Source organism: Lithobates pipiens, unplaced genomic scaffold, assembly GCF_037356315.1.
Source record: "Lithobates pipiens isolate NorthernLeopardFrog02 unplaced genomic scaffold, aLitPip1_a1.2 Scaffold_8, whole genome shotgun sequence".
Lineage (NCBI taxonomy): Eukaryota > Metazoa > Chordata > Amphibia > Anura > Ranidae > Lithobates > Lithobates pipiens.
This window is the reverse complement of record NW_027507903.1, coordinates 549,167,336-549,191,339: the sequence shown is the minus strand read 5'-3', so window position 1 is coordinate 549,191,339 and position 24,004 is coordinate 549,167,336. Positions and strand designations below refer to the sequence as shown.

The 24,004-nt window shown below is 44.1% G+C and overlaps 1 protein-coding gene across 2 annotated transcripts in view; it reads right to left on the bottom strand.

Annotated features, from left to right (window-relative positions):
- The window catches only part of PIWIL2 (piwi like RNA-mediated gene silencing 2), a 666,930-nt gene that overhangs the window by 622,914 nt on the left and 20,012 nt on the right, over nt 1-24,004 (bottom strand). For both annotated transcript variants that reach the window (XM_077469839.1, XM_077469840.1), the window contains exon 2: nt 7,284-7,449. In XM_077469839.1, the coding sequence (XP_077325965.1) occupies nt 7,284-7,448 (165 nt within the window). In that variant the 5' untranslated portion in view covers nt 7,449. The remainder of the gene's footprint in view (nt 1-7,283; nt 7,450-24,004) is intronic.

Genomic DNA, 24,004 nt, shown 5'->3' with positions numbered 1-24,004 from the left:
TTTCTGTACCTGATGGACTCGTTTAACGGTTTCAGGTTGAGAATCAACCGAAATTTTCCTGTCGGTTTTTTTACTAGGAAAACACGGGAATAAAACCCCTCCTGCTGTTCTTGCAGGGGCACCTGTACTACTACACCCTGCTGCATCAGTTCCTCTAGAGAGGACTTCATGGCCAGGGCACTTACCGAGTCCCGCGGGGTGTTTGTAATCAGGAACCTTTTTGGGGGGTTGTTGGTAAACTGGAGTGAGTAACCCTGCGCGAGAGTGGTCAGAATAAACTGATTTGAAGTTATCCCTGACCACTGCGGAAGAAATTCCTGTAGTCTTCCGCCCACCCGCAGAGACGAGTCACTGCGATTTCTCGGCCTGTGTAGGAGGACGGAAGAGAATTCCGCCTCTACCTTTCGGCTTCGGGGCGGACCAATTTTTCCTTCTCCCCTGCAATTTGCTGTCCTGATCCTGAGCTTTTTGAGGTCGAAAAAGACGTTTTGGTACCTGCTTTTTCTTTTTGACCGGGAAGGATCTCTTTTTATCGGCTGTCCTGTCAAGAATATTATCGAGGTCAGGGCCGAAGAGAAGGTCCCCTGAAAAGGGTAACCCACACAGCTTGCTCTTTGATGCCGAGTCACCGGGCCAGGTTTTAAGCCATAAGGCTCTTCTTGCATTAGTTAGAGCTGCTGACCTGGCTGACATCTTAATTGCCTCAGCCGAGGCATCTGCAACATAAGCCACTGCCGCAGTCAGGGTAGGAAAGGAATCTAAGATTTCCTGTTTGGGGGAATCTGCAGCTATATGTGACTAACTGGTTAATCCAGAATTCTAAATTTCTGGCTACACACGTTGTGGCCATTGCTGGTTTTAAATTGCTCATAACTGATTGCCATGATCTCTTGAGCAAAAGATCCATGCGTTTGTCCATCGGATCTTTCAAAACTCCCATGTCCTCAAAAGGACAGATCCGTGGACCTTGAGACCTGGGAGAAGGCGGCATCCAGTCTGGGCACCTTGTTCCACACTGCTGCAGGGTCCTCCTCAAAAGTAAAACGCCTTTTGTGGGCTTTGGAGAAAAAGGGCTTTTTCTCTGGATCCTGCCATTCCTTCCTAATGGCCTCAGATGACCGGATGAACTGGGAACGTTCGGCCCTTAGGCTCATCCAACCCAGCATACATGCGGTCATGGAGTGATAATTCCTTTCTCTCCTCACTTAAGCCAAGCGTAGCATGAATGGCTTTAAGGAGCCCATCAACCTCTTCAAGGGACAAGAAAAAAGGAGAGAGACCAAAAGCCAGGAAATAGGAGAAAAAAGGCAGACTTTAACCGCTGCCTCCTACCTGGGCTTTGCTGGTGCCTGTGCCTGTCCCCACCGCTGCAGACGCTGAATCCTCCATAACAGGTGTGCAGAGATCCACTTGTGGCTACACGCCGCCTCCGGACTCCCATAATGCAGCTGCACCGGACCGGAAGCGGAAATAGGCACCAGCTCCTGTCCTCCCTCCTCCCCCCTGCGTCCACGCCGGAAACTACGTTTCAGCCGACCCAGTGACCCGCTCTGTCATTTCCGGCGCGACCGCCGAAAAAAAACATGGCGGCGGCACACGCGCGCCGCCGCACCTACGGACGTGCGGGCCACCGAATCTTCGGCTCTCTCCGAGCACCAAGAGGGGAAGAGGAGCCCGCTTGCTACCGCTGCCGAGGCCTGGGTAGGTCGGGAGGACAGCGGGTCCCTTAAGGAGGAAAAAAAAAAAAAAAAGGGAAGGAAGCCTAGTCCCTCAGGAACACCTAAGAGAACTGACTCCCTCCCAAAAGATGTTCCCTCCGGGCCGGAGGAAACACAATAACTGAGGTGTGGTAGGGAGGTGCCTCCCTTTAAAGTCTGGAGGAAGAAGGTGTTTCCTAACGAGGAGGGAGGAGTCCCTATCTCAGGTGCTGTCCTGAAAGACGCCTTGGGAAAAGAAGTTTAAGAGGAAAAAAAAGAGTGCCCTTGCCTACGGCGTGGCTCCTTAGCTTTCCAGGCCTGTGGGAGCAGTGTACTCTTACCACCTGTGGCATTTTTAATAATGTCATCTAGCAAGGCTCCAAATAGCCAGTTGCCAAGGAAAGGAAGATCCGTCAGTGCTTTTTGGATGCCTAGTCAGCCGACCAGCATTTTAGGCCAAATAAGGCGCCTCAGCCCACAGCTGACACTGAAGGCCTGGATAACAGGGGGAGAGTATCCAGGGCCGCGTCACAGACATACTTAGTTCCACACAGACAGGGGGAGCCTGTTGCTCTCCCAATTCGTGGTGCAAATGTTTTGCCCACTCAGTCAGTGTCTGGGACACAAGTGCGGAAGCCAGTACAGGTCGCACGGCTGACCCCACAAGCGTAAACAAGGAACGAGCCACCACCTCAGCCTTCCTGTCTGTGGGATCCTTGAATGCAGGAGTCCCCTCAACCGGGATCGTGGTTACTTTAACCTGGATACTGGGGGGTCCACGGCCGGAGGAGCCGACCATTTCTTTTCCTCAAAGAGGTAACGCACCGCCATGTATTTGGGGACAGAAAAGGTCTGTTGCGGGCGACCCCATTCCTTGTAAATGAACTTGTCAAAATAAGTCAGATACGGGAACACCTTAGGCGAACATGCTGGCTTGCGGGACCCAAAAGGGTACATAAGCAGAGGGATCCACTGGCTCCTGAATCTTCACGGTATCACGCACAGCTGTGATAAGTGCTCCAACAAGCATTTTGTCGCGAGCGGACCCGGACTCATCCTCACTGTCCTGGTCAGCGTCATCTGACAAGACAGACCAGGGGTCACCGGCCTCAGCAGAACGCAAGTCTGCGTCAGAGCTCTCCCCAGAGGAGGGGGGGGGGCAGGGGTCGCTTTTTAGCACCTTTCTTCCCACGCACCGCCTCCATCTTGGCAACGAACAAATTGAGGACCGCCGTCAGGGTGCTCACGGGGACTGTGCCATCCGCAGGTGACCCGGTTGCAATTGCCTGGATTTCGGGGGAAGAAACACCAGTTTCTGAAGTCATGCTGACCCTACCCTGTCTGCCATCCGAAGGGGACTTAGGACAGTGACAGTCCCACCCTTCTTGCTGCCGCTGACTGAGGGGTTCTAACCTGCCGGACTCACCGCCCTGAGGAGTTCCGCGCTGTTTACAGCAGTGCCTGTAGACCCCTAGCGCTCCCAGATGCAGAGAAACCAAAACAGTCGGTGGCAGTCCATCAGAACGATCGGTGAACGATCGCTGAGCGATCTGAAAAACATGCTTAGACTACATAGAAGGCTGTCCAGTGCTCAGTAATGACAAACAGGAAGCTGAGGGCACATGTAGCTGCTGCTAGAGCACAAAAACGTGGTCCGGCTTCAAGAAAATGGCGCCAGTGTCCTGAATAGGGAATCACCAGGAAAATGGCCTCTTGAAGCCCAGAAGCATGCTGTCCTTTGCCCACACTGAAAATGGCCACCAGCCAGTGCCATAAGAGACAAACAAAACAAACATGAAACAAACATGTGGCAGAGACACAGCGCTGCACCGACACACAGGCAAACCTCACAGGCACCTCCCGGGAGTTTTAGCACTCGGGATCCAGGCACCCCCAGTCAGCCAGAACCCAGGTGAGTGCCCGGGGCGCACACACACACACACTGCTCAGTACCCATGCACAACCCCCCCAAGCTGTAGCTGCGACCTGCACATGCTCGATGGCCGGATTGAGGAGACTACAAGGATAAGTGAACCAGCCTGTCACCCAGCCGGCTGTTGATAGATCACCGGATCATTCATCTTGCGCAAAAAACCAAGCTTCTGCATCAAAAAAAAAAAAAAAAAAAAAAAAACACGGACCTATGGGCCCGCAGGGTTCCTAGGTCTATCTCCTTCACTAGGCAAAATAAAACTGAGGCTGCTAGTGCACTAGAGTGTGGGGGATTGTAGCCTGAGGGACCACCCCCCTGGGCAGGACTAAGAGTTCTGAAGTCTTGAATTACAACTTTTCCTAGTATCTCCTAGTGATAGGGCTAACAACCCATTTTGTTACAGAGAGGAGCTGTGTCAGTCGGTGAATATAAGAGAAATATGTTTTTGGTAATACCTGATTTACAAATTTTCCTCGTCCAGTACCCCTTAGGAAACACCAGTGGGGTACATGGAACTTATGTAAATTTGTAGGTACCATAGTTTGGCGTACTTCCACAGGTGTACGCAATTATAAAGCGTGACATGTTTAGCATCCATTTACTCTGCATAACCTCATCTTTTAACCCTTTCATGACTAAGCCTATTTTTGGAATTTGGTGTTTACAAGTTAAAATCCATATTTTTTGCTAGAAAATTACTTGGAACCCCCAAACATTATATATATTTTTTTAGCAGAGACTCTAGAGCAGGGGTCTCAGACTGGTGGCCCTCCAGCTGTTGCAAAACTACAAGTTCCATCATGCTTCTGCCTGTAGGAGTCATGCTTGTAACTGTCTGCCTTGCAAAGCCTCATGGGACTTGTAGTTTTGCAACAGCTGGAGGGCCACCAGTTTGAGACCCCTGCTCTAGAGAATGAAACGGCGATTGTTGCAATATTTTATGTCACACGGTATTTGCGCAGCGGTGTTTTAAACGCAACTTTTTGGGAAAAGGGACACTTTCATGAATAAAAAAAAAAAAAAAACTGTAAAATTAGCCCAATTTTTTGCGTAATGTGAAAGATAGTGTTACGCCGAGTAAATAGATACCAAACATGTCACACTTTATAATTGCGTGCACTTGTAGATTGACGACAAAGTACGGTACCTAAAAATCTCAATAGGTGACGCTTTAAATTTTTTTTACGGTTACCAGGTTAGCATTACAGAGGAGGTCTAGTGCTAGAATTATTGCTCTCGCTCTGACGATCGCGGCGATACCTCACATGTGTGATTTGAACACCGTTTGCATATGCGGGAGCGACTTCCGTATGCGTTTTCTTTGCGTCGCGAGCTCGCGGGGACGGCAGGCGCTTTAACCACTTGCTTACTGGGCACTTAAACCCCCCTCAGTCCCAGACCAATTTTCAGCTTTCAGCGCTGATGCACTTTGAATGACAATTGCGCGGGCATACAACACTGTACCCAAATGAAATTTTTATCATTTTTTTCCCACAAATAGAGCTTTCTTTTGGTGGTATTTAGTTACAGCTCGGAGTTTTATTTTTTGCTAAACAAAAAAAGATGCAAAAAAATAAAAAAATAAAATCATGTTTTAATAGTTTGTTATAAAATTTTGCAAACGGGTCATTTTTCTCCTTCATTGAAGTGCGCTGATTAGGCGGCACTGATAGGCTGCATTGGTGGGCACTGATGGGCTGCATTGGTGGGCACTGATAGGCTGCACTGGTGGGCACTGATAGGCTGCACTGGTGGGCACTGATAGGCATAGTTAAGGCGGCACTAATAGGCACAGATAAGGCAGCACCGATGGGCACAGATAAGGCGGCACTGATGGGCAAAGATGGGCACAGATAAGATGGCACGGATGGGTGGCACGGATAAGTGGCACGGATGGGTGGCACGGATGGGCACTGATAGGTACCACAGATAGATGGGACTGATGGGCACTGATAGGTGGCACTGCTGGGCACTGATGGGCGGCACTGCTGGGCACTGATGGGCGGCACTGCTGGGCACTGATGGGCGGCACTGGGGTGCAGCACCTTTGAGGCAGATTGGGTGGCACTGTGGGTGGCACTGTGGGGTGGCACTGTGGGCACTGATGGGGGGCACTTACTTTTGCTTTTTATTTTACTTCAAGATGGCACTGCGGGAGGCAGGTGGGCACTGGCAGGTGGCAGGTGGTCCCTTGTATTGATGGCCGTGATCGGGACTGATGTCCCGATCACGGCCGCCGGTGATCGGCTTTTTTTTTTTCTCCTCGCGCTGTCAGCGCGAGGAGGAATAATAGCCGATTACCGGCTCCGTTCTATCACATGATCAGCTGTCATTGGCTGACAGCTGATCACGTGATAAGGGGTCGGGATCGACCCCTTGCACGGATCGGTGATCAGGCGAGTCTCATGGACTCGCCGATCACAGGGGGCGCGCAGGCCGCTCGTAACCGGGACGACGTCAATAGACGTAGTCCCGGAAATGTAGGTCCGCGCTAATGCCGTCATTTGGCAATAGCACGGTACCGAAGTGGTTAAAAAAAAATTTTTTTTTTTTTTATTTATTTTATTTATTTTAAAATGACTAAATTGTTTTTAAAAAAAAAAATTGATCACTTTTATTGCTGTCACAAGGAATGTAAACATACCTTGTGACAGTAATAGGTGGTGACAGGTCCTCTTTATGGAGGGATCAGGGGTCTAAAAGACCCCCCACCCCTCCTTTACACTTCAATGTATTCAGATCGCCGAAAACGGCGATTCTGAATACCGGATATTTTTTTAAAACCGGCGCCATTGGCAGCCGAGTAAACGGGAAGTGACGTCATGACGTCGCTTCCGTGTTTACGATGAGGAGACTGGAACGAAGCCGATTACGGCTTCGTTCCAGTTCCTCCCCAGCAGCCGGAGACGTCGGATCACGAATCGGTGCTCCCGATCGAGCGGGAGCACCGGTAACAGCGGCGGGAGGGACGTCCCCTCCCCCTCCTCCAGCATAACAGCCGAGCGGCTTTTAGCCACATCGGTTGTTATGCCTGGATAGCCAATCGCCTGCTGCAAAAAAACGGTGCAGGCATCATCCCGGTATAACCCCCGGAAGCCGATTACGCATATCTGCGTACGCTTGGCGGGAAAGGGTTAAACTTTACAAAACAATTGGGTGTTATATTGTGTTTTTGTGCAATACAAATCATTAAAGTGTATTTTCCCCGAAAAAATGTGCATTTGAAAAACCACTGTGCAAATATCGTGTGACAAACATATGCAACACCCATCATTTTATTCTCTAAGACCTCTGCTTAAAAAAATTATAATGTTTGGGGTTTCAAAAGTGGTTTCCAAGCAAACAAAAAAAAAAATGCTGATTTTTAAATGTAGTAGAAAAATATCATAATAGGCCCATACTGGAACTAAACTCATTGATTTAACTGCCCTAACTGATCACGTGGGCAGAACCATGAAAACTGCAGATCAAAGATGTCAGCTTCCTTGAATAAAGAATAGGAGGATTTAATTACACTTTAATGTTCCATTTTAATGATAGCTGATAAGGAAACACAACATTAAAAGGAACTGGAAACAGCAAACAAAAAAAACATAGGCCCACTATTCCATTTTAATGTTTAAATTAGTCCTGGAAAAATTATGTGAATTTACCCTCAGAGTGTCAGGGCAAGGTGTAGCAGCTGCTCCTATGGAAGCACGACCTTGTGCCAGGGGAACAGCTCTTCCATGCACTCGCTCATCCTCTGGGGCTGGCGGCCTCACCCCAAAAGGCTTATGCAAGGGGGAGCCTCTGAATGGGTGTCTGGTAGGGTCCATTCTGAAAAACAAAAACATCATGCATCATTTCTCATGCGGTTATGAATTCTGTGCATTGCAGTGACAAGATACAAATATTACCCTACTATTTAAATGGATACCAATACAGTGAGGGAAAAGTTTTTGATCTCCTGCTGATTTTGGACATTTGCCCACTGGCAAAGAAATGATCAGTCTATAATTTTAATGGTAGGTTTATTTTAATCCAGAAAAACGCATTTAATCAATCAAGTTGCATTTTAAACACTTACGGACTGCCCGCTGTTGTTATAAGTCGGTACCTTAAAGAGGAATATCGTTGTTATGGTATAACCCCGTTAGAGCTGCACAATCGTCAAGAATCGTTATTGTGGTCTTGACTAAAGTGCTTCAAAACTCTTTTTATGCAAAGAATTCTGCCAAGGATCAAAACATTTTTATCAGTTGAACTTAAGTATAAATATTGTAACAATTTGTCAAAGGAATAGATTGTGTGAAAAAGTTGGTTTCAAGTTAAAAATCTTTTTTCTTTGCCCCAGAAAATTACTTCAAACCCCCAACCATATAATATATATATATATATATATATATATATATATATATATATATATATATATATATATATATATATATATATATATATATATATATATATATATATATATATATATATATATAACATTTTTAGTAGACCCTAGAGAATGAAATGGTGGTTGTGGTGGTTTTCAAATGCAATTAAAAATTTGACAGGGGACACAGAGCCATAGTAATTACTATGTGGGCTATATCGGACCAACAGGTGCTGGACACCGGGGTGCCCCTAAGGCATATACTTCCCCCAATAAACCCCTCCCATTACTGGTAATTCCCAGTTTTGTAGCCAAGCAATACACGTGTATAATAAGAAGGGAGGGACCTCTGTGTCCCCTGATGTAAATCAAAGAAAAGGATTTTACAGGTAAGCGGTTATTAAAATCCTATTTTCTTTTCTTACATCAGGGGACACAGAGCCATTGTAATTACTATGTGGGATGTCCCATAGCAATGGCAACTGAAGGGGGGGGGGGGAAACAGAACAAAAAACAGGAGGGCAGAGGACTCATACTGCAGCCTGCAGTATACTGTGCCCAAAGCCAATATTCCTCATGACCTTTAATATTGATTTGATAAAATCTGATAAAACCAAGTCACGGTCTTACAGATCTGAGCCATTGAGGCCTGATGATGCACCACCCAAGAGGCACTAATCGCCCTGGATGAGTGTGCTCTTAATATGCGAAGGAAGAATTTTCTTCTTTAAGCTGAAGCTTCAACAATCACTTAACGAATCCATTTGGAAAATAGTGGATTTTGACGCTGCCTGTCCACATTTTTGGACCTTCTGGCAATACAAACAAAACATGTTTTGCGAACCTGAGCAGACTCTTAAATTAAATAGACTCTGATCGCTCTTACTACATCAAGGGAATGTAGTGCCTTATCTTCCCTAGATTGAGGCTCTGGGGAGAAAGAAGGAAGAATAATATCTTGGTTTAAATGAAAACCTGTTACCACTTTTGGTTGTAATTCAGGAGGAGGACATAAAACCATCTCATCCTTAGCCATATTTCATCATGTATATTACAAGACAGAGCCGCTAGTTCCAATCTAACAGAAAAAATGGCAACCAGAAAAGATTATCTTTCTTGTCAAAAGAACCAAAGGAAATTTCTCATAAACATTCAAACCGTCGATTCAGCAAAGCCGATAAGACCAATTTTAAATCCCAAGGAGTTAGAGGTGTCTTGATAGGGGGAATAAACAGTGTTATCCCCTGAATACGTTCTGCACCAAGAGTGGGAAGCAAGAGGCCATAGGAAAAAACAAACAATGGCAAGGCCAGGATCTGGCTCTTGATAGAAGTCTAGGCCAGCTTCATTTCAGATCCCATATGCAGGACATCAGGAATCCTGCCTATGGACATACTTCCTGGGGTGCCAACCCCTGGATCCACACCAAGAAACATATGCCTTCCAGACTATTGTAATTGATTCTGGAAACCGGCTTCCTGGCCTTAAGCAAAGTAGACACTACCAAAGGAGATCACCCACAATCAATTAGAGAGTGGGATTCAACAGTCAGACCTGTAAATTTTTCATCCGTAAGGTAGGATGAAATACCAGACCTTATGCAAGAAGGTCTGGCTATAATGGCAGAGTCTGAAGGACTCCTACTGCCATCTTTATGATCTCAGTAAATCTTCTGAAATCCGCTGAGGCCACCAGAATCACCTCCTTTCGTTCCTACTTAATCCTGCGGAGAAGGCGCTGAAGTAGCAGAACTGGAGGAAATGCATAGATAAGTGAAAACTTATCCGATGGGAAGACTACTGCGTCTGTTCCGCCTGCTAGCGGACCCCTTGTTCGACAAAGTTGTCGAATTTGTTAATGAATCTGGACACGAATAGGTCCATGTCAGGAATACCCCAACCTCTGACATATCGCAAAGAAGATGTTGGAGTGAAGAGATCACTCTCCCAGAAATAACTGTTGGCGACTCAAGTAGTACGCCTGAAAAATTAGAATTGCTGATAGGCAAGGAGTGTTGTGTTCTGCCCAAGCTAGAACATTATTCATCTCTTTTTGGGCTGTACGACCTCTCATGGCCCCCTGGTGATTGATGTAAGCCACCGCCGTGGCCTTGTCAGACTGAATCCTGTCAGGACAGTCCAGTAGTCTGGACAGAATCTTCTTCCAGGGCTGCTCCCCAGCCTAGAAGGCTGTCATCTGTCGTTAACACCATCCAGGATAAAGATTTTTCCTTTTGCTGGATAACAACCACTAACTTAGGCTCTGACTATGTCGGGAGCCAAGCCTATTGGAAACAAACAAGGCCTGATATGCAACTCCTCTCCTTGCAGGATGGACACAGCCGATCGAATTATGAAAGGATCAGATGTTTAAGTGCCGATTAAGATCTTCGAGATCTAGAATGGGTCTTTCCTCTCTGTTTGGTTCTGGAACCTTAAAAGGTGCCAAAATCCCTCTGATATCCACGACTGGGATAACAGCTGATCCAGAGGCCAGAAAGAGAGACTTCTTTTTTCTCTGGATCCTTAGGAACAGTCTCAGAGGAGACAAACGCTTGCATAAAGACTGCCCCATCAGCAGCCCAAGGACCCCACAGGCAGCACCCAAACAGGGACCTGAACCCCGGACCCTCAGATCAAAAGCCGACTGAACCATCCGGGCTCTCAGAACTCTAGTCGTAACCTAGAGAAAAAAAACTGCAAAATCCCTCTGCTCTTGACATTGTTCCTGCCAGACCTTGAGAATCGCAGGACCTTTATCCTGGTGCTGCCCTTGTGGACTTTCACTTGAACCTGACGATTGAGACAGTCAAGACTGCCTAGAGGCAGATGCCCCAGGCATAGGAGAGGCAGCACATTAAAGGAGAAATGTTTGAACTCCTTTTACTGGTAAGCTTTACCCTTTTGGATGTACTTATCCACTCTAAATAGCCGTACCCCAGGAAGGGAAAGAAACTGGCTAAGAGTTTTCACATGGTGCTTCAGGGCTGCTTCAGGGCTGATCAATATTTCAGCCACAAAACTCTGCGAGAATGCACTAGTCCAAGTATAAGCCATAAGGCTTAAACGATAGAGTCTTTCATAGCATCTACTGTGAGACAGTGCGTCAGATACACCAGCCCATTGCCGGGCCTGCTGATCAGGCAGAATTTCAGGTATCTCCACAAACTGTTCCTTAACCCTTAGAAGTCCAAATTTTTCAATAAATTAGCGTGACCCACCAAAATAGTGGAGCAGACATTAAAGGGTTAATGAACGGAGATACACCAATTGCAGCAAGAACTGCAAAAGACATCTTGTCTTTAAAAGGAAGTTCCAACTTTAATTTGCTGGATCCTTTAACATCAGTGCATTATCCACCGGACATGTGAGACTCTGCTCACTGAGGTGATTGCAGCATCAATTGCTGGAACCCCCCATTTCTTCATAGAAATGTTCCCATTCAGAATACATAAACTATACATGAATAGGAAAAACATCCCCAGGTGGGGGAGGTTCAAATTAACCTTATTAGGAGGTAGCTACCCAAAGAGCCTGTGCTGCAAGCAACAAAAGGTTTAAGGGAATAGACAAGCACCTGACTTGTGAGGCTACTCCCTCCCTGTTAGGATCCTCCAAAGAGGGAAAAAGAAGTATCTTCCAATATTTGGGAAGAGCTACCTGATCCCCAGTCTCCTGCACCTCATCAAAAGGGCCCTGAGGACTAGATGGGAATCTGCTAGGTTTAGTCCTACTATGGAGAGACATCATAGCATTAATCTTCTTTCAAATTTTTAAATGGTAGAAGAAGAAAAAAGTTTTGTATGATATATACAGGGACTGAAGTGTTCTACCCTTGATGGCTCAATCTGACTAGCCGTATTCCTCTCAGGGGAGGAGGACATTCTTTTGGAAAGGGTTTTTAGTAGGGCTGAAACAACTAAATGATTATGAAAATAGTAATAGATTAATTTCATAATCTATTAATTGGCCTGTAACATAATGGGGTTAAAAAAAAAAAAAAAAAAAACTAAAATGAGCCATTTATAGTATAAAAAAGAACAAATAATCGTAGTAGTGTGATTATCTGCTTTTTTCTACTATAAAGGGCTAATTTTAGTTTTTTTAACCCCATTATGTTACTAAAAGTCTTAGACCTGGTTCACATCTATGTGTTTATTGGTGCTTTTTGCAGAAATGCACTACAGTTCATTTACATGGTTTCCTATGGGACACGTTCATCTGAAAGGGTCAGGGACTTTTAATGCAAAATGGTGTTTTATTGGTTCAATATACTTCAATGGAGAAGCTGCAGAAAAGCATGTAATGCGTTTTTGCAGCAAATTGTGTTTTTTAATCTGCCCAAAATAAAAATGCAAATTGCAGTAAAATCATGTGTGGAAAAATCAAAAACGCACAGCAAAAAGCACTGCAGAAACAGATCAAAAGCAAACTGCATAGGTGTGTACCGAGCCTTATCCTGGCTACACAGATCAATTTTCAGCTGAGAATATTCAGACGAAAAATCTTTGTACATTCCCTGAATGAAAGAATTATGTTTGAAATTGTCACTTGTTTTTAACATTCTGTTTTTAAAATGAATGTAGTTTCTGAATGAAAATCACATACACTGTCTGAAAATTCTTTTGACTAAGAAGTTTTCCATTATTTCCAAATTTTCCACTGTGGTTGAAAATGAACTTCAATTTGACCCACTTTTTTCTTTAGGTTATTAACAGATTATTGTTTTGATTAATCGGCCAACTAATCGATTATAAAAATAATAGTTAGTTGCAGCCCTAGTTTTTAGTTTGTTGTATAACCATTGACCCCTTAGAGGAGTTCCTGGTCTCTTTGCCACTCATAGCTTACAGCACAAAGCAGAGGCACTACCAGCAAAATAATGTAAACTTGCTAGGCTATAGTATGGCACAATAGCTGCTATTAATCCTAGCTTCTTACAGTACAATGTGTCAAAAGGCAAATGCCTGTCACCAAACCTGATTCAGCCAACCTCTCTGCTCTGTCCCTCCACCGCCAGGCAGCAGCTACATTCACAGTGCTTTAAAGACTTCCTGGATGTGTGGCCGGCATCCGACGCCATTAGTCATGCCCCCCAGCACGGAATACGGGCCGCCCCTCTTCCTTTTTGAAAGGAGAGCATTTTCCCGCACGAGTGGCGTCTGCAGCGTGGGATAAATTCTCCGCTTCTTCGAGCGGCCGCAGTCGGTGCCATTTTTAAAAAAGGCAGATGCTGCGGCATGTCCCCTGAAGAGGAATAACGCCAATCTGGGGGCGCAGGAAGAGACCAGACCCCCCTTTTCTCACCAGAGGGTCTGTTCGGGCTGAAGGAGGAAAGGAGAGTGAAGGCTTCTGCTGTTTCCAGCGTCCGGATGGCGAGTGCTCAACACAGCCCCAAGTGGTGACACAGACATGACAACACTATACAAAGAAGGAGAAATTCTCCCTTACATCATCCTCGCAGCAGGGTTTTATCAGAGATAAAAACCACAATCTTCACCCTTCACTTTAGGCTCCGAGACCTTAAAGGAAACCTTCAGGAACCAGGGAACTCTCAGGTTAACCCACAATCCCGGACCTGCGACAGCACCCTGCCAGTAAAACTTTATGGCCTTACTACCAAAAAGTACTGGATCCCAGGGCCCAGCTCTCAAAGAGAACCATTCGCAAGCAAAACCTTGTTTCTTCGGATCACGAGGCCCGGGTACCATTCACTTAGCCCATGAAAAAGACATCAGAAGGGATCCGGTCAGCATGGATGGCTCTCATCAAGGATTACTGCCCGTGGAGCTCAGCACAGCACATCTTTACTCGTGCCCAACACATTGAACACTGACGAAAAAAAAAAACTGAGGACTCCCAGTAATGGGAGGGGTTATATGGGGGAAGTACACGCCTCAGGGGGGTGCCAGTGTCCAGCATCTGTCGGTCCGATATATAACCCACATAGTAATTACTATGGCTCTGTGTCCCCTGATGTAAGAAAAGAAATAAAGTATACATTTTCAATCCAAAAAATAAAAAATAACGGGTTGCCCCCAATAAATTTTATATGGTTTGGGCATGTTGGCTTGATGACTCCACTACAACAAGTGGCGATCAAGACTATTCTAGTTAAAGCATAGTCCCGAAGTAACCACCTTAATTTGTATCCTAATATGCCAGGTTTGAGCATAATTAAAACCCCTCCCCGCATTATTAGATTGTTTAGCTGTTATGTTATATGTTGCTGTACGAGAATGTGACCTGTTGGTCTTGCCCCTGCGTGGGCTACAGCTCTTGGAGTAATTTGAAAATGTTAAAAAAAAAAAAAATACAAAAAAAAAAAAAAAAAAAGATTGCCGTCATTACTATCTATCCCATAGTTTGACGCAATAACTTCTGCGCAAACTAAGCAATATATATATATATTTTTTTTTTTAAATTGTCACTCTGTCAATTTTGTTTGGGTATAGTGTCGCACGACCGAAAGCGCCCCAATTTGGTGCAGTGGTGAACACATACATAGGTCACACACGCAAATGGTATTTGCGCCACACATGTGACGTTTCACCGCAAACGTCAGAGCAATCATTCTAGCACTAGATCTCATCTGTGACTAAACTGGTAACCTGTAGAAATTTTTTTTAAGTGTCATTTATGGAGTTTTTTAAGCACTGTAGTGTGGTGCCAATCCACAAGAGTGCGCAATTTTAACCACTTAAGGACCTCCGCATGGAGACATATGTTGGCACAATGGCACCGACAGGCACAAGCACGTACCGGTACGTGCTTGCCTTCCAGCGGGTGGGGGGTCCGGTCGGACCCCCTCCCGCTGGCTGCGGCGGTCCGTTTCGCTTCAGGAGCGATCCGGGATGAAGGGATGGGCGTTGGTTTCTGGCCATCCCCTCTCGATCGCTCCTGGCGAATGAGAAGCTTCCCCCACCTGTGTAGTTTAAACACAGGCAGGAAGGAAGTGACGTCACTCTCCTCGGGGCGGTCTTTTTGACCGGACTGTGAGGAGAACACATAGTAAGTGCACCAATCACTACACTGACACGTAGATACACATAGGCACACAAATCACACCCCCCCCCCCGATCCCCCCCGCCCCTCCCAGTCACAGTGTCACTGATTGCAGTGATCATTTATTTACTGATCACTGCATTTAGTGTCAGTTGTGACAGTAAAAAGTGACAGGGCAATTAGTGTTAGGTCCAGGGTAGCCCCTACCCCTTCCCCCTAATAAAAGTTTAACCCCCTGATTGCCCCTAGAGATAACCCTTTCACCCCCTTTTGCCAGTGTCACTAAGCAATCGTTTTTCTGATCGCTGCATTAGTGTCACTGGTGCCGCTAGGTAGCTAGTTATTTTTTTAGGTTCACCTCCAGGTTTTTATAGTATTAGGTACCCCCATATACTACCCAATAAAGGTTTTAACCCCCTGATTGCCCCTAGAGTCAACCTTTTCACCAGCGATCACCGTATAAGTGTCACTGGTGACGCTGGTTAGCCAGTTACTTAGGTTCTCCGTCAGGTTTTTATATAGCATCAGGGACCCCCATATACTACCTAATAAAGGTTTTAACCCCCTGATTGCCCCTAGTTAACCCTTTCACCAGTGATCACCGTATAAGTGTTACGGGTGACTCTGGTTAGTTAGTTTGCTTTTTATAGCATCAGGGCACCCACCATTTATTACCCAATAAAGATTTAACCCCCTGATCACCCGGTGGGTGATAATTAGGTTTTAGGGTCAGGGTCTGCGTCGCCCCAAGCAGCGCTAGGTTAGTGCCAGTACCGCTAACACCCAGCGCAAAGCATACACCTCCCGTAGGGGTATAGTATCTGAACAGATCAATATCTGATCTATACTAGCGTCCCCAGCAGTTTAGGGTTCCAATAAAACGCATTGTTAGCGGGATCAGCCCAGATACCTGCTAACACCTGCATTTTGCCCCTCCGCCCAGCCCACCCAAGTGCAGTATCGATCGATCACTGTCACTTACAAAACACTAAACACATAGCTGCAGCGTTCGCAGAGTCAGGCCTGATCCCTGCGATCGCTAACAGTTTTTTTGGTAGCGTTTTATATTTAAATCCTAAAGGCGGTGCTTGGTTTTCGGGGTCCCGTACGCGGCTAGGCTCCCAAAAAGTCCCCCACATGTGGTATCCCCATACTCAGAAGCAGCAGAATTAATTTTGGGGTGTAATTTCACTTATGCCCATAGCATGTGTGAGCAATATATCATTTAGTGACAACTTTGCGCAAAAAAAAAGTAATATTCCCGCAACTTGTGGCAAAATATAATATATTTCATGGACTCCACATGCCTCTCAGTAAACAGCTTGGGGTGTCTACTTTCCAAAATGGGGTCATTTGGGGGGGTTTTGTGCTATTTTGGCATTTTATGGCCTTCGAAACCGATAGGTAGTGAGGAGTGAAATCAAAAATTTGCACCCTTAGAAATCCTGAAGACAGTGATTGGTTTTCGGGGTGCCGTACGCGGCTAGACTCCCAAAAAGTCCCACATATGTGGTACCCCCGTACTCAGGAGAAGCAGAATATATTTTGGGGTGCAATTCCACATATAACTATGGCATGTGTGAGCAATATATCATTTAGTGACAACTTTTTGTAAACTTTTTTTTTTGTGTGTCATTCAATCACTTGGGACAAAAAAAAATATTCAATGGGCTCAACATGCCACTCAGCAATTTTCTTAGGGTGTCTACTTTCAAAAATAGGGTCATTTGGGGGAGGGTTTGTACTGCCCTGCCATTTTAGCACCTCAAGAAATGAGATAGGCAGTCATAAATTAAAAGCTGTGTAAATTCCAGAAAATGTACTCTAGTTTGTAGACGCTATAACTTTTGCGCAAACCAATAAATATACGCTTATTGACATTTTTTTTTTTACTAAAGACATGTGGCTGAATACATTTTGGCCTAAATGTATGACTGAGTTTATTTTATTATAACAAAAAGTAGAAAATATATATTTTTTTCAAAAATTTCAGTCTTTTTCCCTTTATATCGTAAAAAATAATAATAAATAAATCGCAGAGGCAATCAAATACCATCAAAAGAAAGCTCTATTTTTGGGAAGACATTGCATGACCGCGCAATTACCAGTTAAAGCAGTGCGAAATTGTAAAAAGACCTCTGGTCCTTAGGATGACAATTGGTCCAGGGCTTAAAGTGGTTGTAAACCCTTACAAACCACTTTGACCTACAGGTAAGCCTAGATTAAGGCTTACCTGTAGGTCCAAGAAATATATGTATAGGTTTAGGAGATATTTGCCCGAAGACAGGCCCCGCTGTCTACGGCGCATGCGCCGTAGACAGCGGCGCGCAGGCACACTAAGTGCGGCATTTCCAACAACGGAGCTGCCGCGCGTGTCAGCTCCCGTGCGCATGCGCGGGAGTGACGTCATCGCGGCTCCGCCGAATGACAGCGGCGGAGCTGCGAGACCCCACCGAAAAGATGGATGCGCCGGACTACAGGGGACAGCGGTGACATCGCTGGCTCCTGTGTCAGGTAAGTGACACATAATGGGCTACTATGCGATGTGTAATGGAAATTTGTAGGTTCTGTATATAATTGTATTCTATTTTACATGTATTGCACAATGCCCTCACTGTGCACACGGCACTAATAATGTTTTCAGTACATGTTTTGCATTCTTTCAAGTCCAGATTAGAATTAGCCTGCCTATGCAACGCCCCTTGTTACCATAAACGTACAATTGTAATATTAATGTGATACCTATGTAATCATGTGTATAAAAGCCTTCAAATGCGTCATAATAAAGGAGAACGGTTATTTGGAAAGATGCTGAGCGCATCTTTTGTGTCTGTTCCCTACTGCAGTAGTTATTAATTTGGAACCACTAATCAATATGAGGATAGGAGTTGCCCATCATCAAAATATCCATTTCAGGTGGCAAAGCCAGCCAGGTGGGGTTATCAGGTGACCCTGAGTATCCGAAACGAGGAGCTTGAGACGATCCGGGAATTTCTGATAATCAGCCGGCTGAGGTAAGCCTTTTGCTTACATTTGAGTTATCAGACTTCCTTGATCAGCAAGGCATTTTCGGGACAAATGGTACCTATTTTACCTATTTTACTCCCCTTAATCGAACTTTTTGATGTTAAGTTGTGGGATGAATTTAGGGTCAGGCATTATAACTATTAAAGTCAAGAAACAGTAATGAGAGTTAAAACAGAATGCTTTACATGTTGTCAGAGAGGGAAGATGGGATGAGCACTATAGCTGCCCGTCTGATCATAGAAGGTACAGTATGTGAAGTATGGAATTACAATACATTGGATGCAAAGGATATCAGAACAAAATAAAGAAAGCAGAAGTTTAACCACTTGGGTACCGCGCTATTGCCGAATGACGGCATTAGCGCGGACCTAGATTTCCGGGACTACGTCTATTGACGTCGTCCCGGTTACGAGCGGCCTGCGCGCCCCCTGAGGGGCGCGCGCGGCGCGCTCTGTGATCGGCGAGTCCGTGAGACTCGCCTGATCACCGATCCGTGTAAGGGGTCGATCCCGACCCCTTATCACGTGATCAGCTGTCAGCCAATGACAGCTGATCATGTGATAGAACGGAGCCGGTAATCGGTTATTATTCCTCCTCGCGCTGACAGCGCGAGGAGAAAAAAAAAAGCCGATCACCGGCGGCCGTGATCGGGACATCAGTCCCGATCACGGCCAGCAATGCAAGGCACCACATGCCACCTGCCAGTGCCCACCTGCCTCCCGCAGTGCCATCCTGAAGTATAACTAAAAGTAAAAGTAAGTGCCCCCCGTCTGTGCCCATAGTGCCCACAGTGCCACCCAATCTGCCTCAAAGGTGCTGCACCCCAGTGCCGCCCATCAGTGCCGCCCATCAGTGCCCAGCAGTGCCGCCCATCAGTGCCCAGCAGTGCCACCTATCAGAGCCACCTATCAGAGCCACCTATCAGTGCCCATCAGTCCCATCTATCTGTGGTACCTATCAGTGCCCATCCGTGCCACCCATCCGTGCCACTTATCCGTGCCACCCATCCGTGCCATCTTATCTGTGCCCATCTTTGCCCATCAGTGCCGCCTTATCTGTGCCCATCTTTGCCCATCAGTGCCACCTTATCTGTGCCCATCGGTGCCGCCTTATCTGTGCCTATTAGTGCCGCCTTAACTATGCCTATCAGTGCAGCCTATCAGTGCCCACCAATGCAGCCCATCAGTGCCCACCAATGCAGCCTATCAGTGCCGCCTTATCAGCGCACTTCAATGAAGGAGAAAAATGACCCGTTTGCAAAATTTTATAACAAACTATTAAAACATGATTTTTTTTTTTTTTTTTGCATCTTTTTTTTGTTTAGCAAAAAATAAAACTCCGAGCTGTAACTAAATACCACCAAAAGAAAGCTCTATTTGTGGGAAAAAAATGATAAAAATTTCATTTGGGTACAGTGTTGTATGCCCGCGCAATTGTCATTCAAAGTGCATCAGCGCTGAAAGCTGAAAATTGGTCTGGGACTGAGGGGGGTTTAAGTGCCCAGTAAGCAAGTGGTTAAGCAAGGAAGTATTAAAAAGCATTAAAAGAAAGTGAGAGAATGATATGCATGTGTTGTGTACAAATGGGATAAATGTAAGCGATTTTAGAGAGATATTGGTGTATGTGTGTGAATGCTGGAACCTTTAGTTCTATCGCTTGTGTCATGTACGCAGATGTGACCCCCCTCATTTGTGCTCTCCTGAAAGAATGTGGCTGACATGAGAGATTGGTGATAAGCTGCAAGGACACCATGCCAATTTCAGTTTTTTAGACAAAACATTTAAACAAAATGTGCCGGGTTAACGAATCTAATGATAAACAATGTGATCACAATTATTTTTTAATCTGTTTTCCAAACATGGTAAAATCAAGGTTACATTTAACCCTGTCTTACACTAATTGAATATCTTTTGATAGTGGAAAAAAAAAAAAAAAAAAGAGAGAAATTGAGTAAAATGAAGTAATATGTTCCCCTTTAAGGACATTTATCTGTGCATATATATTGGTGTGTGATATTGAAATTATCATATGAGTATTCATTTCTAATATGAGTTTAACAATTTTATTAATAAATATAGATATATTGAAACTGGTTTAGACAACCTTTGGTTGGAAATGAAATCAAGGTTAATGGGGAGATTGGTAAAAATTGAATTAGTTTAGATTAAGAGAACAATTTTGTAATTTTACATTTAGTGAGTGGAAAGAAAAAAAGATTACGATGAGGTTGTTAATTTGAATACAGCTGCCATAATGTTTAACAAAGCCAAGATGGATGGGATACATAAGAAGTTTTTCTACAAAAATGAAATCTTAAAGTCTGATAATAATTTGATGCGCGGTCCATGATGTGAGAGTAATAATAAATAAAATGTAAATATAACAGACCCATCACATCAAGTCCATACATCCCGTTAGGATAGCTGCTGCCTGCAGCCAGTTGGTTTATAGTTTTTGATGGCCAAGTGCTTTCTGGTCCATCATACATATTGTTGGTCCTTTTGTTTTTATGTATTTTTATTTTTGAAATCCAAAGCAGAATGTATGGATTGTGAAATGATGTGCCCCTTTTCCTTGTAAGTGCAGTGGGTATACGTAGAAGAATATTTTGGATTTATGGACATCTCTGCATGACTGCTGGGTATTCTTATCATTTATTATAATATTGCCAGGAAAAAGTTGTCTTTTGAAACATGAAACTGGAGTTCTTACACAAACAGCATGATAGAAAACAAGCCATTGTTATATTTATGCAAGCTGGACCCAGTAATCAAGGGTTCACTCCAATGTATCAGAGCTGTAGCTTTATGCAAAGTTGCTATTAGACAAAGTTAGATTTTATTTTGGTTGAATATTTAATTTTCAATAGTCCGACATTCTGCACAGCAAATATATAGCTAAGTGTTTGTCTAATGAAAGGTTCAAAATATGAATTTGTTTTGTTTATGTACAAATCTAACAATGAAAAATGCGTACATTTGAATCCAGCCACCTTATTGCCTCTATTGGAGGAGGCTGGAGACAAAGAAAAAGCACGTGTTAAATTGATGACGTGGGAATCAGCTGCTGTGAGCCCAGTGCAGGACGTACTCCTGAAGACCCGAATATTTACTTTTTTGTGGGGTTACTCCCGGTTTTATACCGAGGATGAAGTTTATCACCCAGAAGGATTCCCTGTATTCAGAGTCATTGGATCCTTTTTCCCCAGCTCAAGAAGCAGAGCGCCATGTTTAAGTAAAGCCCGTGAGCTATAAAAAGAGTATATATTTATATAGATAGTCGAGATATAGAGAGCTTTTGGTTCCACTTGAAGGGCCAGAAGTTTGTTTTTACTTCGGTGGGTAAACCAATCAAGCATGCCAAGTTAATTTGATCGGCTGTTTTCAGCCTCCCAGGTTCTTGCTGAGGTAGCCATACTAACAGTAAAACTCACATATGGAAGCAGACCAGGCGACTCTAAGGATGCTGCATTTATAGCCCCGGACACTTGCTGGGTCTGTGCAACTCACAGATTCCACCCTAGTTCTGGCTCAGTATAGCTGGGATTAATAATTCAACTTTAGGACCCCAGAATGAGAAGCACAAGTGGTCCACAGAGGGCAACTTCTTACGAAACAAGACTTTAGAAAAGGTGATCATTTATGTTTGCCAGACACTTTTCCCTTCAGCTTGACACATGGACCGTGTCATCAGTCACATGTAGTTATGGCTGCCTTAGTAAATGAGCGTGGGATAGAGCCAGGGTTCTCCACAGTTGTTTTTATAACATACTACTTCTTGTTTTACCTGTTACCAAAGGTGTTACCAGAAGCTGAACATCCCTTCCAATGATAACAAAAAGATATATCCAGATGCCCAAGTCAGGATCTTATGAGTATGTATTTTGTCTGTATGGACATATTTTCTGGATGTCCAGTGGCAAATGCTACTGCAAAGGCCACAGTTAGTAAAAAGGTGTTCTCAGAAGTAGTTCATAAGTACAGAGTGCAGAATCTACAGACAGTAACAGAGGAAATCATTTTTATAGGAGAGTCCTTATTAGAAGTTTTGAGGTTTTATTTTTTACACCCCCTGCTGTCTACAATGTAGCGGACAAAGTAGAGTAAGAAACTAGAAAACTTTTGCCTGAATGTTTAATTATATTTTATCAAGCCCGTAGGGGGATGTTGGACTCTTTTCCTATGGGATTTGGTTTGGGAGTGCGTTACTCACTTGCTTATATTTTGTCTCAGCAGCTGAAGTCCTCCATTCGGATCTCACAGAGAATGTTACTGATTTTTTAAGGTTTTTGACAAACTCATTTATGTGTTTTCTCCCCAATTCCAGATCCTAAAAGTTTGGAAGGATCTAAAACTAAAGCCAGGTGACATGTGGATTGTTAAGAGACATTTATATATAAGGAAATGTTTGGAGACTCAATACAGCATCTATTTCATGTACAGTTTTGCAAAACTTGAAAGAAAAGTCACCTGGATCCACACCAGACACTGCAAAAATGTCTAAATGAAAGAAATCTCTGTGTTTGATTTGTTTCCCTCTTGCGATAACAGTCTAGGGTACTTTTTGATTCAATTACTTTAATTGCAAGGGATATATATATTTGAAAAGTAGTTTAGCCATGTTGAAGTCATATTTGTCTTTTGTACCGCTTCCATTTTATGTAGAATTGTCTGTGTTTACATATGCTGATAAGTCAGCATACCAACAATTAAGCTAGAAGGCCATTCTGGCCACAGGAGTGTACAGCCAGTACTCTTTAAATATGTCTTTGTTTTTCACAATGAAAAGTCATTTTGTAATGAAAAAAGCTGCTGAGCTATTTTCTCCACAATGGAGTTTTTGCTTCTTTGGCCAGGACTACCTCCACCTAAGCGTGTGGAGGTTCCAGGTTAAAAGGTGATAGCAGGTATGGTTAGTGATCAAAATATTGATCAAAAGAGAGGAGACTAATGGAAATTTGTAGGTTCTGTATATAATTGTACTCTATTTTACATGTATTGCACAATGCCCTCACTGTGCACACGGCACTAATAATGTTTTCAGTACATGTTTTGCATTCTTTCAAGTCCAGATTAGAATTAGCCTGCCTATGTAACGCCCCTTGTTACCATAAACGTACAATTGTAATATTAATGTGATACCTACGTAATCATGTGTATAAAAGCCTTCAAATGCGTCATAATAAAGGAGAACGGTTATTTGGAAAGATGCTGAGCGTATCTTTTGTGTCTGTTCCCTACTGCAGTAGTTATTAATTTGGAACCACTAATCAATATGAGGATAAGAGTTGCCTATCATCAAAATATCCATTTCAGATGCATAGTAGTCCATTATGCTTTGCCTTTGCAGGGAATGAAAGAGGAAGTAAACCCATCAGGGTTTACTTCCTCTTTAAGTGGTTAAAGCATGACAAGTTCGGCATCTATTTACTCTGCGTAAAACCCTCTTTCATATTTTACAAAAAACTGGGGTATATATTGTTTTGTTTTAATTCATTAAAGTAATATATATATATATATATATATATATATATATATATATATATAATTTGGGGGTTCCAAGTAACTTGCTAGCAAAATAGGATTTTTTTGTACTCACCGTAAAATCCTTTTCTCTGTAATTCACCGACCGACACAGCTCCTCTCTTAGCCATTGGGTTGTATACCTTACCTCTAGGAGAAATACTAGGCAAAGTTGTAATACAACACTCAGAACTTTCAGTTTCGCCCATGGGGGCAGTCCGTAAGGGATCAAACCTCCTGCCTGCTAGCAGAACTCAGTACGTCAACAAGCAGTAGAACAAAGAAAAAAGGAGGGGCGGGTGCTGTGTCGGTCGGTGAATTACAGAGAAAAGGATTTTACATTGAGTACAAAAGATCCTATTTTCTCTTATATTCACCGACCAACAGCTCCTCGCTTAGCCATTGGGACATCCCCAAGCAGTGCCAAACGAGGGGTGGAAAAAGCATAAAAACTT